The sequence below is a fragment of the Macaca fascicularis genome, chromosome 16 (assembly GCF_037993035.2).
Source record: "Macaca fascicularis isolate 582-1 chromosome 16, T2T-MFA8v1.1".
Classification (NCBI taxonomy): Eukaryota; Metazoa; Chordata; class Mammalia; order Primates; family Cercopithecidae; genus Macaca; species Macaca fascicularis.
Window position 1 is genome coordinate 87,634,734 of NC_088390.1, and position 12,734 is coordinate 87,647,467.

Here is a 12,734-nt window from a genome sequence, read left to right on the forward strand (position 1 = left end):
AAAATATTGTTCCATTAAACTTTAATAAAACTTTAAAAGGAAAAAAAAAAAATCATGTGGGATCCTGGGACAGAAAAGGACAACGGGTAAAAACTGCAAAAATACAAGTAAAGTGTGGACTTTAGTCAGTGATTTATCAATAATGACTTGTCGGCCGGGCGCGGTGGCTCAAGCCTGTAATCCCAGCACTTTGGGAGGCCGAGATGGGTGGATCACGAGGTCGGGAGATCGAGACCATCCTGGCTAACACGGTGAAACCCCGTCTCTACTAAAAAAATACAAAAAACTAGCCAGGCGAGGTGGTGGGCACCTGTAGTCCCAGCTACTCGGGAGGCTGAGGCAGGAAAATGGTGTGAACCCGGGAGGCGGAGCTTGCAGTGAGCCAAGATCGCACCACTGCACTCCAGCCTGGGCGACAGAGCGAGACTCCGTCTCAAAAAAAAAAAAAAAAAATGACTTGTCAATTGTACACATGTCCCATCATAATGTAAGATATTCAAATAGCGGAGACTGGGTGGGGTATAGGGGAACACCCTGCACTTTCCAAGTTTTCTATACATTTAAAATTATACTAACATAAAAGCTTTATTTTTAAAAATTGCAGTCACGCCAGTGGCTCACGCCTGTAATCCCAGCACTTTGGGAGGCCGAGGCGGGCGGATCACTTGAGGTCAGGAGTTTGAGACCAGCCTGGCCAACATAATGAAATCCTGTCTCTACTAAAAATACAAAAATTAGCTGGGCATGGTGGTGCACACCTGTAATCCCAGCTACTCTGGGGACTGAAGCAGGAGAATTGCTTGAATCCGGGAGACGGAGATTGCTGTGAGCCGAGATCGCACCATTGCACTCCAGCCTGGGGTACAAGAGTGAAACTTCATCTCAAAAAAGAAAAAGAAAAAAACAAAATAAAAAGTAAAAAGTAAAAAACTAAAAAGTAGTACAGTCAGATATCTTTTGTTACATATTGAACCTGTAAAGACCAAAAAGTGTGCTGCACGTGTGCCAGGCAGAGCACGAGGGAGCAGGCACCGTGGCACCCTGTGACGCAAGTGTGACTTGGGGCAACGATCTTTATGGAGAGGAACTTGGCAATGCTTATCAAAAAAAATTTTGTTTTGAGACGGAGTCTCGCTCTGTCACCCAGGCTGGAGTGCAGTGGCGCGACCATAGCTCACTACAGCCTCAAACTTTCTGGGCTCAAGCCATCCTCCTGCCCCAGCCTCCCATGTCGCTGGGACTACAGGCATGCACCACCACACTCTGCTAATTTTTTGATCTTTTTGAAGAGACAGGGGTCTCACTATGTTGCCCAGGCTGGTCTCAAACTCCTGGCCTCAAGTGATCCTCTCATCTCAGCCATGCAAAGTGCTGGGATTACAGATATTGGCCACCACTCCCAGCCCCCTTTCAAATTTATTTTATTTATTTATTTATTTTTGAAATGGAGTCTCGCTGTCACCCAGGCTAGAGTGTGGTGGTGCGATCTTGGCTCACTGCAACCTCCAGCTTCCGGGTTCGATCAGTTCTCATGCCTCAGCCTCCCGTGTAGCTGGGATCACAGGCGCCCACCACCACGTCTGGCTAATTTTTTATTTTTAGTACAGACGAGGTTTCACCATGTTAGCCAGGCTGGTCTCAAACTCCTGACCTCAAGCGATCTGCCCGCCTTGGCCTCCCAAAGTGCTGGGATTACAGGCATGAGCCACCGCACCTGGTCCCCTTTCAAAATTTGAAATGGATTTATGCTCTGACCCAATAATTATCCTTTAGGATTTATTCTGCAGGCATATTGACATGTATGCAAAATGGCACAGACACAAGGGTATTTGCTGCGCCACTCTTGGTACTATGACAAGGAAAATCCAGAGGACCGCTGGGTGACGTTCTGGTGCATCATCTGATGAACTGTTGTCAGCTGCCACAAAACAACGTAAAGAAAGCGGGAGCAGGGCCGGGTGCAGTGGCCCACGCCCGTAATCCCAGCACTTTGGGAGGCCGAGGTGGGAGGATTACTTCAGCCCAGGGGTTGAGGACCAGCAACCTAATGAGACTCCTGTCCCTACAAAAAGATTAAAAATTAGTAGGCCAGGTGCAGTGGCTCATACCTGTAATCCCAGCACTTTGGGAGGCTGAGGTGGGAGGATCACCTAAGGTCAGGAGTTCAAGACCAGCCTGACCAACATGGCAAAACTCCATCTCTACTAAAAATACAAAATTAGCCAGGCATGGTGGCGCACGCCTGTAATCCCAGCTACTTGGGAATCTGAGGGTGGAGAATCCCTTGAACTCGGGAGGCGGAGGCTGCAGCGAGACGAGATCTCACCAATGCACTCCAGCCTGGACAAAAAGAGCAAGTCTGTCTCAAAAAAAAAAAAAAAGACATTGAAAAATGAGCTGGGCAGGGTGGTGAGCACCTGTAATCCATGCTGCTCAGGATGCTGAGGTGAGAGGATCACTTGTGTCCAGGAGGTGGAGGCTGCAGTAAGCTGTGGTTGCCCCACTGCACTCCAGCCTGGGCGACAGAGCAAGCCCGTCTTAAAAAGAAAAAAAAAAGAGAATGCAGGAGCCCCATGCAGCTGACTGATACGGCACTTGTTCCAATATATCTCCAGCATCACTGATGCCTGTGTGCCCAGAGCACGGGTGGGTGCAGGAGAAGCGGAACGGTGGCCACCTACGAGAGGCCCGCAAGATCGGGCAGGACAGGCTCGCTGCTCAATGAGCTCCCTTTTCCCAAACGGTGCGTGTGAATGACCTATTCAAAAAACACAGGTCGGAGTTTTGAAATCATCCCACCGATGGCACCAGTCATTGCATCAGGGCCATGGATTACGGGGGCCCTTCATCTTGTCTCGATTTTCCTGGGGACCGTTTCACAGCCTCCAAGAGGGATGTCAGGGGAGGGGCAAAGGGGCTTCCGCTCACTGACGGACACCACGGTGCAAAGGCCACTCAAGCTCAGATGGTAAATCCAGTCACGGGCCAAAAACCCTAAACTCCACCTGCAAGAAGGAGGGGGCATCATTGCCCAGGGAGGGGCAAGCGGCCCCCATGGCCGGGACACGTGTGCAGTGATGTCTGTTCCCCAGTGAGCTTGTGCTCTTGGGATTTAAAGATCTCTTTTCTTTACGGGGAAGGGAACCAGAGAGAATAATGATCTAGGGGGCTAGAGGATCAGGTGGGCATACAGCTCGAGCAAGGATGAGGGACCCTCTACAGTCTGGCACCGACATTTCTTGAGCCAGAAGACTGGCAGGAACTGCAGTTACATCCTGGATGGGGAATCCCAGGACAGCAGGCCCTGGACCCAGGAAGATCTTTAGAGACAAGGGGTAGAGTGGAAACCCCAGGCCAATGGCCACTGAGAAGGTCTCCGAGCCAGGGGACAGCACCCTACCCCACCCCCAAACACCAGGAGGAAGAGAATCGCGTGCCGCCTGGTACAGGTGTGATGCCATGCCTGGCCAAAACAAACGCTCTCCAGGAATCCCAATGAGACTGAGTCGTAGCAGGGCAGGTGGCCGAGAGGACGGGGACCGGGCACAACAGAAACCCCCGAGGCCACGTCACACACTGGCGGGGGGTCCCTCTTCCACCAGCAGTTCCTGAGCTCCCACCATGTGCCCGACAGAAGGCAGACAGGCATGCAGGGGTGGGGCATCTTGGATCGAGCGAGGGGCTCAAAGAATTGAAGTGAACAGCTGGAACATTCCATGAACGAGGGGACTGTCAGCAGTCGCCACTCAACACTGCAGGAGCGGGCAATGGTGCCAGCCCAGGAAAGGAGGGATCAATATGATTAGTGCTCGCTGTGGCTTTGAACCTCTATTCAGCAACAGTACAATTCTCAGCAGAAAGGCTGGGAGTGTGGTTAGGTGACCGGGTCGGCCGTGGATAGAGCCTGTCCATGCCACCGAATGACCATCTACTAGAAAACCCGGAAACTTTTACAACACTGTCTCCACACAACAACAGAGCTGCGATTTCTTTCTTTCTTTCTTTCTTTTTTTTGAGACAGAGTCTGGCTCTTTGGCCCAGGCTGGAGTGCAGTGGCGTGATCTCGGCTCACTGCAGCCTCCGCCTCCCAGGTTCAAGCAACTCTCCTGTCTCAGTCTCCCGAGTAGCTGGGATTAAGGGTGCACGCCACCACGCCCGGCTAATTTGTGTATTTTCAGTAGAGACAGGGTTTCACCATTTTTTTTTTTTTTTGAGACGGAGTCTTGCTCTGTCCCCCAGGCTGGAGTGCAGTTGCGCGATCTCGGCTCACTGCAAGCTCTGCCTCCTGGGTTTACGCCATTCTCCTGCCTCAGCCTCCCGAGTAGCTGGGACTACAGGCGCCCGCCACCTCGCCCGGCTAGTTTTTTGTATTTTTAGTAGAGACGGGGTTTCACCGTGTTAGCCGGGATGGTCTCGATCTCCTGACCTTGTGATCCGCCCGCCTCAGCCTCCCAAAGTGCTGGGATCACAGGCGTGAGTCACCGCGCCCAGCCCAGATCTGCCATTTCAAGTGCGTCTTCCTTGCCCCAGGTGCCATGAACCTAGGGCTTGAGAAACGGAGGGGCCAAGGCAGGTGGGTGAGGGGGTCAGTGACGCAGAAGCAGGGATGTGGACAGGAGAGGCAGAGGGCTCAGAGATGGCTCTAGCCCAAGCTGGTTACCCCTCTGCTAAAACAGTGCAGCATACTTTTATTTTTACAGCTTATGTCTGTAAATGTCTAGAGACGCACCAAATCTTGAGACAACCTGCTGGCCACACTGACACATCAGGACATCCTGGGTCCCCGCCCTGCCGGCCCCAGCCTTTGGGAACCTACTTGGTCCAAGGGCCGGCTACTGGCCCAGTTGCCCTTACCCTGGAACTCGGCTAGGCATCTGGCGGGCCCCACGCTGCCCACCTCTAGCTTAGGGCAGACACAGGAATAACTTTTTCAAGGAGGGGAAGGTCCAAGCCTTTTATTCACAGTGGAACCCTGGCCTGGACACACCAGGGGTTCCTGTGGGAAGCCTCGACTGCCCTCCGGACCCCACGAGCCTTCTCTCTGCCCTGCTGTGTTGCCCTGCAGGGACCTCAGGCAGGGAGCCCCAGACCTGCTGCCTCATCGAAGCCAAGGCTCCCAGGCCCTTGCTGTTCCGGAAGCTCAGGCGAGACTCTGGTCAGGCTCTGCCCCAACCCCTACAGAGCCGCTCGATTCCTCCCTTGCTCTGAAGACTGGGCCTGGCAGACACCTACTAGGGTGCAGCAGGCCCAGCCTGCCTCTCACAGCCCCCATCTGGGAACCGGTCACCCTCCTCCCCACTCCCAGAGGTGGGCAGGAAAGGCAGTTCTCACCCCGAAACTCCCACAGCTGTCTTGCTGCCCACACACCCACACGCCCGTCTAGGTTTCTCCAAGACCACCAGGAGCTCATCACCCTCGCCCCAGGTCAACCCCATTTCTTTCTTTCTTTTTTTTTTTTTTTTTTTGATATGGCGTCTCACTCTGGCGCCAGGCTGGAGTGCAATGGCTCGATCTCGGCTCACCACAACCTCTGCCTCCCGGGTTCAAGCAAATCTCCTGCCTCAGCCTCCGGAGTAGCTGGGATTACAGGCATGCGCCACCATGCCCCGCAAATTTTTTTTTATATCTTTAGTAGAGACGGAGTTTCACCATCTTGGTCAGGCTGGTCTTGAACTGCCAACCTCAGGTGATTCGCCTGCTTTGGCCTCTCAAAGTGCTGGGATTACAGGTGTGAGCCACCGAGCCCAGCCAACCCCATTTCTTGAGGATTCAAACGAATCCAAAGGGCGGTGGCACAGGAGGCCTGGGGCTGGTGCTGAAAGAATCCAGGCTCTGGCTTGACCTTCTAGTGATTCAGCATCCACGCCTGTAAGACTCAAGTCCCACCTGCCCCCGGAACAGCCACAAGGCTCCAACATGTCCAGATGTGAGGCACTTGTTCACATGTAGAGCTGGACCCAGGGGTCAGATGCCAATCGAACAACAGCCCTCCAGGAGGCAGGGGCCCGGACCCCTAGGCCACAGTACTCACCAGCGCCTTCCTCTTCTGCTCACTGCCTGTGACCACGGAGACAGAGCGGACGATGGGCTTGGTGGTGGCGGCACTGCCAGGGCGCCGGGACACAGGCGGAGGGAGACCTGTCAGACTCAGGTCCACACCTGCCGGGCTGCACTCCGGGGCGCTGCTGATGGCCCGGGTGCCTTTCATGGTGGACAAGGCAGGTCCTGAGCGGGGAAGCAAGAGCTGCAATGAGATGCTGTGGGTGCGGAAACTACAGTCCCCTGCACCCACCGCCTCCAGCCCAGCCTCAGCTGGCCCAGGACACCCAGGTCCACTGGCCACCAAGCTTCCCGGGAAGGCCTGTCACAACCTATGTAGCCCTCTGGCCGGTGGAGGAACACAAGGGAGCTGTTCTGAGCCCAACGTCCAGGAGGGCCCCAGACAATGGACAGGTAGGTGGTGAAGGCAAGGCCCGTGGGTGCCTTGCAGCACCAGCAGCACCCCAGAGGGAGCCCGGGCCACAGGCCATTGTCGATGTGAGCCGGGTTCTGCCATCTACCCCACACCGTGATTCTGAGAAAGTCACTGCCCGAGCCCCAGTCTCCTCTATAAAACGGACATTTGATTTTTTTTTTTTTTGAAACGGAATATCGTTCTTGTTACCCAGGCTGGAGTGCAGTGGCACAATCTCGGCTCACTGCCACCTCTGCCTCCCAGGTTCAAGTGATTCTCCTGCCTCAGCCTCCCAAGCAGCTGGGATTACAGGTGCCCACCACCACACCTGCTAATTTTTGTGTTTTCAGTAGAGACAGGGTTTTGCCATGTTGGACAGGCTGGTCTCGAACTCCTGACCTCAAGTCATTCACCTGCCTCGGCCTCCCAAAGTGCTGGGATTACCGGCATGAGCCACCGCGCCTGTCTCTGTAAAATACACATTTTAAAAAGGGGTTGCGTGTTGGCAGGGCACAGCGGCTCACTCCTGTAATCCCAACACTTTGGGAGGCCAAGGCAGGTGGATTGCCTGAGCTCAGGAGTTCAAGACCAGCCTAAGCAACATGATGAAACCTCACCTCTACTAAAAAATTCAAAAAATTAGCTGGGCGTGGTGGCGGGTACCTATAATCCCAGCTACTCTGGAGGCTGAGGCAGGGGAATTGCTTGTAACTGGCAGGTGGAGTTTGCAGTGAGCCAAGATCATGCCACTGCACTCCAGCCTGGGCAACAGAGCGAGACTCCAAAAAAAAAAAAAAAAAAAAAAAAGTGGCGGTGGTTTTGTGAGGTCCAGACGAGATGCTGGTCTCAAGGCCTCAAGGCTGCACTGGGCGAGCACTCACTGGGTAACGTGTTATTCCAGCAGGGGACGGGTGTTCTGACGATAGAGGGGATAAGCCTGGGGATGCTGGCTTCCTTACTTTGGAACTTCTCAGAGCAAACACTGCCAGCCCCCAGCCCATCCCCACACGGCACCTCAGCTGATCTTTCTGAACGGGTCTCAGCTCGTGCATGTGCCCCTACCAAAAACCCTGCAACAGCTTCCTAGGCACAGAGAATAAAAACCTCACATCCAGCTCCTGCAAGATCTGACCCTGTATTCTCAGTGACCTCATCAGCTCCCCTGCTGTGCCCCTTTGCTGTGGCTTTAGCCAACACTGCCTCCCTGGTGCTCCTCAAACTCAGCCAGCTTGGCCCCGGCCAGTCCCCTGCCTCTAGGTCTCAGGACACTCCCTCCCTGCACTCAGAGGCCTTCCCTGAGCACCCATCACTCTTCACTCCCCATCCGGCTCTGACTCCCTTCCTGTGGTTGTACACAGTTGGCTCCAGTGCAACCCCAGCACCAGCAGGGGAAGGCGCTCAGCTGAACTAGCAGATGAACGGGAGAGGCTGGCGCCAGGGACCAACGTTGAGAATTACCTCCCTGCCACGGTGGCCTCCAGTGGGCCAGCAGGCACCCAACCTATCGCCCGAGGTCACCCTGGGCTTCCTTCAGCCCAGCACCCCCCAGCAGGTCCCCCAAGGTCCCTTCCACGGAGAGGTGGATACCCCTACCCCCTAGAGGCTGACCCTGCCACTGACCAGGCCCAAGTCCTCAGTTATGCACTTCTGATTGTGCGGATGGAACTTAACACCCTCCTCCTGCAGGGCACTGTCCACCCTTGGCTGGACCCATGCAAGACCCTGGAGCCCAGGGCTCTGCTCTCCCAGCCCCACACGCAAGCGGCTCTGGGATGGCGAACACGGCCTCTCCACGGAAACCTCCAGGCCAGAAGAAGGGAGGCCTGGGAGGCCACTACATCTTGGATAAAACTGTGTCCCTCCCAGGACCTGAAGGGGCGGGGAGTGATGACCAGAGCCCAGACCTGGTCCCCAGGATGGGTTGACCCTGACCCTGACCCTGACCCTGACCCTAGACAGCGAGACCAGAGCCCATGCGCAGAGCAGAGCCCTCCACTTGTCCACGGGGCAGCTCCCATCTCCCCAGTCCCCCTAGGGCTTAAGGCAGCCGGGCCAGAGATGCCAGGACTGGACTCCATGTTGTCCTGGGGACCGGAGGGCAGTGGAGGGAGGTGGAGGGGGTGGAGGTGGGGACCCACACCCTCAGGCACGAGCCTCTCCTCACCTGCGCGGGCCCCGGACCCCCGTCACCTGTGGGCACCCTGGATCCCCCTCCCCTCACTTCCCCCGGACCCCTCCCTCAATTGCGCGGGCACCAGATCCCCCCTCACCTGTGCGTGCCCCGGATCCCCATCACTTCACCACTTGACCAAGACCTCCCACCTGCGCGGGCTCCGGACCCCCCCAACCTCCGCGCGCCCTGCAACCCCATCCCTTGCCCGGGCCCCCTCACCTGCGCGGGCTGGGGGCGCAGCCGCGAAGCCGGCCTGGCGCGCGGGGCCTGCAGATTCGGCCGGCGGGAAGTGATGCGGAACCAGTCGCGCCCAAAGCTCGGGTCGGCGACCTGGCGCCCGGCCACCCCAACACTGCCCAGAGGCCCGGTGACAATGAAGCGGCCGGGGGGCCGGGGTGAGCGGCGGCGGCAGCTAGCAACCAGCCTGGCACCGCCTCCCCAGCCCGTCACGCTGGCCCGCCTTTCCTGCGCGCGCCGACTCCGGATTGGCCCTTCACGCTCCCGCTCAGGCCGTGCCGGGAACTCATTTGGCCGCTCGGCTGTCCTTCGCGAAGTTCAAGCGTGGGAGGAGCGGCGGAGAGCTGAGGGACGCGACGGCGGCGGGCGGCCGATTGGACGCGGCTGGAAAGGGGAGGGTCATGTAGGGGGCGGGGGGCCGAGGGCGGCGGGCGGAGCTGGCCGGGGGCCCAGTGGTTGTGGGCGGGGCGTGAAGTGGGGGTGTGACGGGCGAGTGGGGCGTGGCAGATGTGGGCGGGGAAAGGCAGGTGTGGGCGGGGCACGCAGGGCCTGGAAAGGAGACACCAGGGAGGGCACGAGGAGCCCCGGGCCCCGGCTTCGCTCCCGACTCCCCCAGGCCGCTGCACTCTCGCGGCCCCGGGCTCCCCTGCTGTCCTAGGCCGTCCTGTCCCCACCCGCATGCGCGCCTCCCCTCCTTACCCAGTACGACCGCGAGGGCGTGTGGGCGCCTTGCTAACCTCCCTACCTCCTTCCCTTCGCTCTGCTTTGTTGTTTTTCTTCCTTCTCCAAAGTTTTTTTTTTTTTTTTTTTTTTTTGAGACGGAGTCTCACGCTGTTGCCCAGGCTGGAGTGCAGTGGCGCGATCTCGGCTCACTGCAAGCTCCGCCTCCCGGGTTCCCGCCATTCTCCTGCCTCAGCCTCCTGAGTAGCTGGGACTACAGGCGCCGCCACCGCGCCCGGCTAATTTTTTGTATTTTTAGTAGAGACGGGGTTTCACGGTGGTCTCGATCTCCTGACCTTGTGATCCGCCCGCCTCGGCCTCCCAAAGTGCTGGGATTACAGGCTTGAGCCACCGCGCCCGGCCCCTTCTCCAAAGTTTTAACGCTGCGCCGCGTGCGTAGCAGCTCTGTGACTCCCCTCCCTCCGGAAGCCCTGGGGATCCCGCCCGTGTCCTCTCCAGGGAAACCATCCTTCCCCTAAAAGTCACAGCACACTGGTCTCCCCTGCCCCCGCTTTTTAAAAAGTCCAGTGCTCTATAAAATACAAAGTTTGATTTATATACAGTAAAATCCACATTTTTTGGTGCGCAGTCGAGTTGTGTAACTTAGTTACAGAACATTCTCCCTCCGGATCCCGCACCTGCTGACCGCTGGTGGCGGCTGCTCAGTTCTCTCTGTTCTCCATCCCTAGAGGCGGCCTTTTCCAGAATGTTACACAAAAGGGATGTCACGCAGCGCGTAGCCTGTGGGTCTGGCTTCTACCACTTCCATTTTGAGATTCATGCTGGTTCCTGTTTATTGCTGAGTGGTATCCTGTAACCAGTGTCAACCACATTTGCTTATTTTATTCATCAAATAAAGGACGCAGAGATTGTTCCTGGTGCTTGGCAAGTATGAATGACGCTGCCATAAACACTCACTCATCGGCTTCTGTGTGGACACGACTTTTCATTTCTCTTGTGTAAATACCCAGCAGTGGGGTTGCTGGATCATATGATAGTTTATAAGAAACTGCCGGCCGGGCGCGGTGGGTCACGCCTGTAATTCTAGAACCTTGCGACGCTGAGGTGGGCGGATCACCTGAGGTCAGGAATTCGAGACCAGCCTAGCCAACATGGCAAAAACTCATCTCTAGTAAAAATCCAAAAAAAATTGCCCGTGCCTGGTGGCGTCCACCTGGAGTCCCAGCTACTCGGGAGGATGAGGCAGGAGAATCGCTTGAACCTGGGAGGTGGAGATTGCAGTGAGCGGAGATCACCACTGCACTCCAGCCTGAGCGACAGAGCAAGACTCTGTCTCAAAAAAAAAGGAAAAAAGGAAAGAAAAAAAAAGGAAACTGCCAAGCTATTTTTACTTCTTTTCTTTTTCGAGATGGAATCTCACTCTGTTGCCCAGGCTGGAGTGCAATGGCATGATCTTGGCTCACTCCAACCTCCGCTTCCTGGGCTCAAGCGATTCTCCTGCCTCAGCCTCCTGAGTAGCTGGGATTACAGGCACACACCACCATGCCGGGCTAATTTTTGTATTTTTAGTAGAGACAGGGTTTCATCATATTGGCCAGGCTGGTCTTCTGAACTGCTGACCTCAGGTGATCCACCCGCCTTGGCCTCCCAAAGTGCTGGGATTACAGGCATGAGCCACCGCACCGACCTACTAAGCTGTTTTCCAAAGAAGTTATACAGCTCTACACTCCCACCAGAGCCACAGGCGCTGCGGTTGCTCCTTGGCTCTTGGTATTGTCAGGGTTTGGTTTTATTCGTTTACTTATTTATTTGTTTTTATTTTATTTATTTATTTATTTTTGAGACAGAGTCTTGCTTGTTGCCCAGGCTGGAGTGCAGTGATGTGATCTTGGCTCACTGAAAGCTCTGCCTCCAGGGTTCACACCATTCTCCTGCCTCAGCCTCCCGAGTAGCTGGGACCACAGGCACCTGCCACCACGCCCAGCTAATTTTTTTTTTTTTTTAGTAGAGAAGGGGTTTCGCTGTGTTAGCCAGGATGGTCTCAATCTCCTGACCTTGTGATCTGCCTGCCTCAGTGTCCCAAATTGCTGGGATTACAGGCGTGAGCCACAGCGCCCAGCCTGGTTTTATGTGTTTAAGTCATATTAATAGGTATGTCATGGGATCCAATATTTTATAAATCGCATTTGCCTGAAGACTAACGATGTTGAGAATCTATCTACTCATGTGCTTCTGTGTCAGGTATTCATGTATCTTCTTTAGTGAAGTATCTGTTCAAATCATTTGCCATCTTTGAAATTTGGGGTGGTTTATTTTTTACTTCTCAGTGTTCTTCAAACGGTCTTTATATGTCTTTCATGAGATGTGTGATTTGCAAATAAATTCCCCCAGTCTGTGGCTTCTTTCCATTTTCTTAACTGCGTCATTCAAAGAGAAGTTTGTTTTATTTTGTTTTGTTTTTGAGATGGAGTCTTCCTCTGTCGCCCAGGCTGGAGTACAGTGGCATGATCTTGGCTCACTGCAACCTCTGCCTCCTGGGTTCAATCTACTCTCCTGCCTCAGCCTCCCAAGTAGCGGGGACTACAGGCTTTCACCACCATGCTAACTTTTGTATTTTTAGTAGAGACAGGGTTTTGCCATGTTGGCCAGGCTAGTTTTGAACTCTTGACCTCAAGTGATCCTCCGACCTCGGCCTCCCAAAGTGCTGGGCTTACAGGCGTGAGCCACCACACCTGGCCCAAAGAGATGTTTTTAAATTTAATAAAGTCCAACTTTTTATTATTTGTGCTTTTTATATCTTATATATGATGACATTGCCTAATCCAGAGACATTTTCTCCTCTGTTTTCCTCTAGAAGGTTTATGGTTTTAGCTTTCATATTTAGGTCTATGATTCAGTTTAAATTTTATGTAAGGTGTGAGGTATGAGCCAAGGTTCTTTTTTTTTCTATTTTGCATATGGAGGCCCAGTTGTTCCAGTACCATCTGTTGAAAGGCTGCTCTTTCTTCATTAAGTCTCCATATGCAAAAAATTTTCAAAAAGAACCTTTACATGTTTGTAGCAGGGCAATTGACCATATGGTCTATTCTGAACAATGTACTAGTCCATTGATCTGTGTTTCTACCTTTTCACCAATACCACTTGATTAGTGCGCCTTTTTTTTTTTCTTTTTTGCAGAGATGGGGGTCT

At 54.5% G+C, this 12,734-nt stretch overlaps 1 protein-coding gene across 6 annotated transcripts in view; it reads right to left on the reverse strand.

Annotated features, from left to right (window-relative positions):
- CEP131 (centrosomal protein 131) overlaps positions 1–9,065 on the reverse strand; it is a 38,255-nt gene extending 29,190 nt beyond the window's left edge. For all 6 annotated transcript variants that reach the window (XM_074020864.1, XM_045376529.3, XM_074020863.1 and 3 more), the window contains exons 1-2: positions 8,847–9,065; positions 6,032–6,225 (exon numbers count right to left, since the gene is read on the reverse strand). In XM_074020864.1, coding sequence (XP_073876965.1) covers positions 6,032–6,208 — 177 coding nt within the window. In that variant the 5' untranslated portion in view covers positions 6,209–6,225; positions 8,847–9,065. The remainder of the gene's footprint in view (positions 1–6,031; positions 6,226–8,846) is intronic.
- Positions 9,066–12,734: the final 3,669 nt, after the last annotated feature.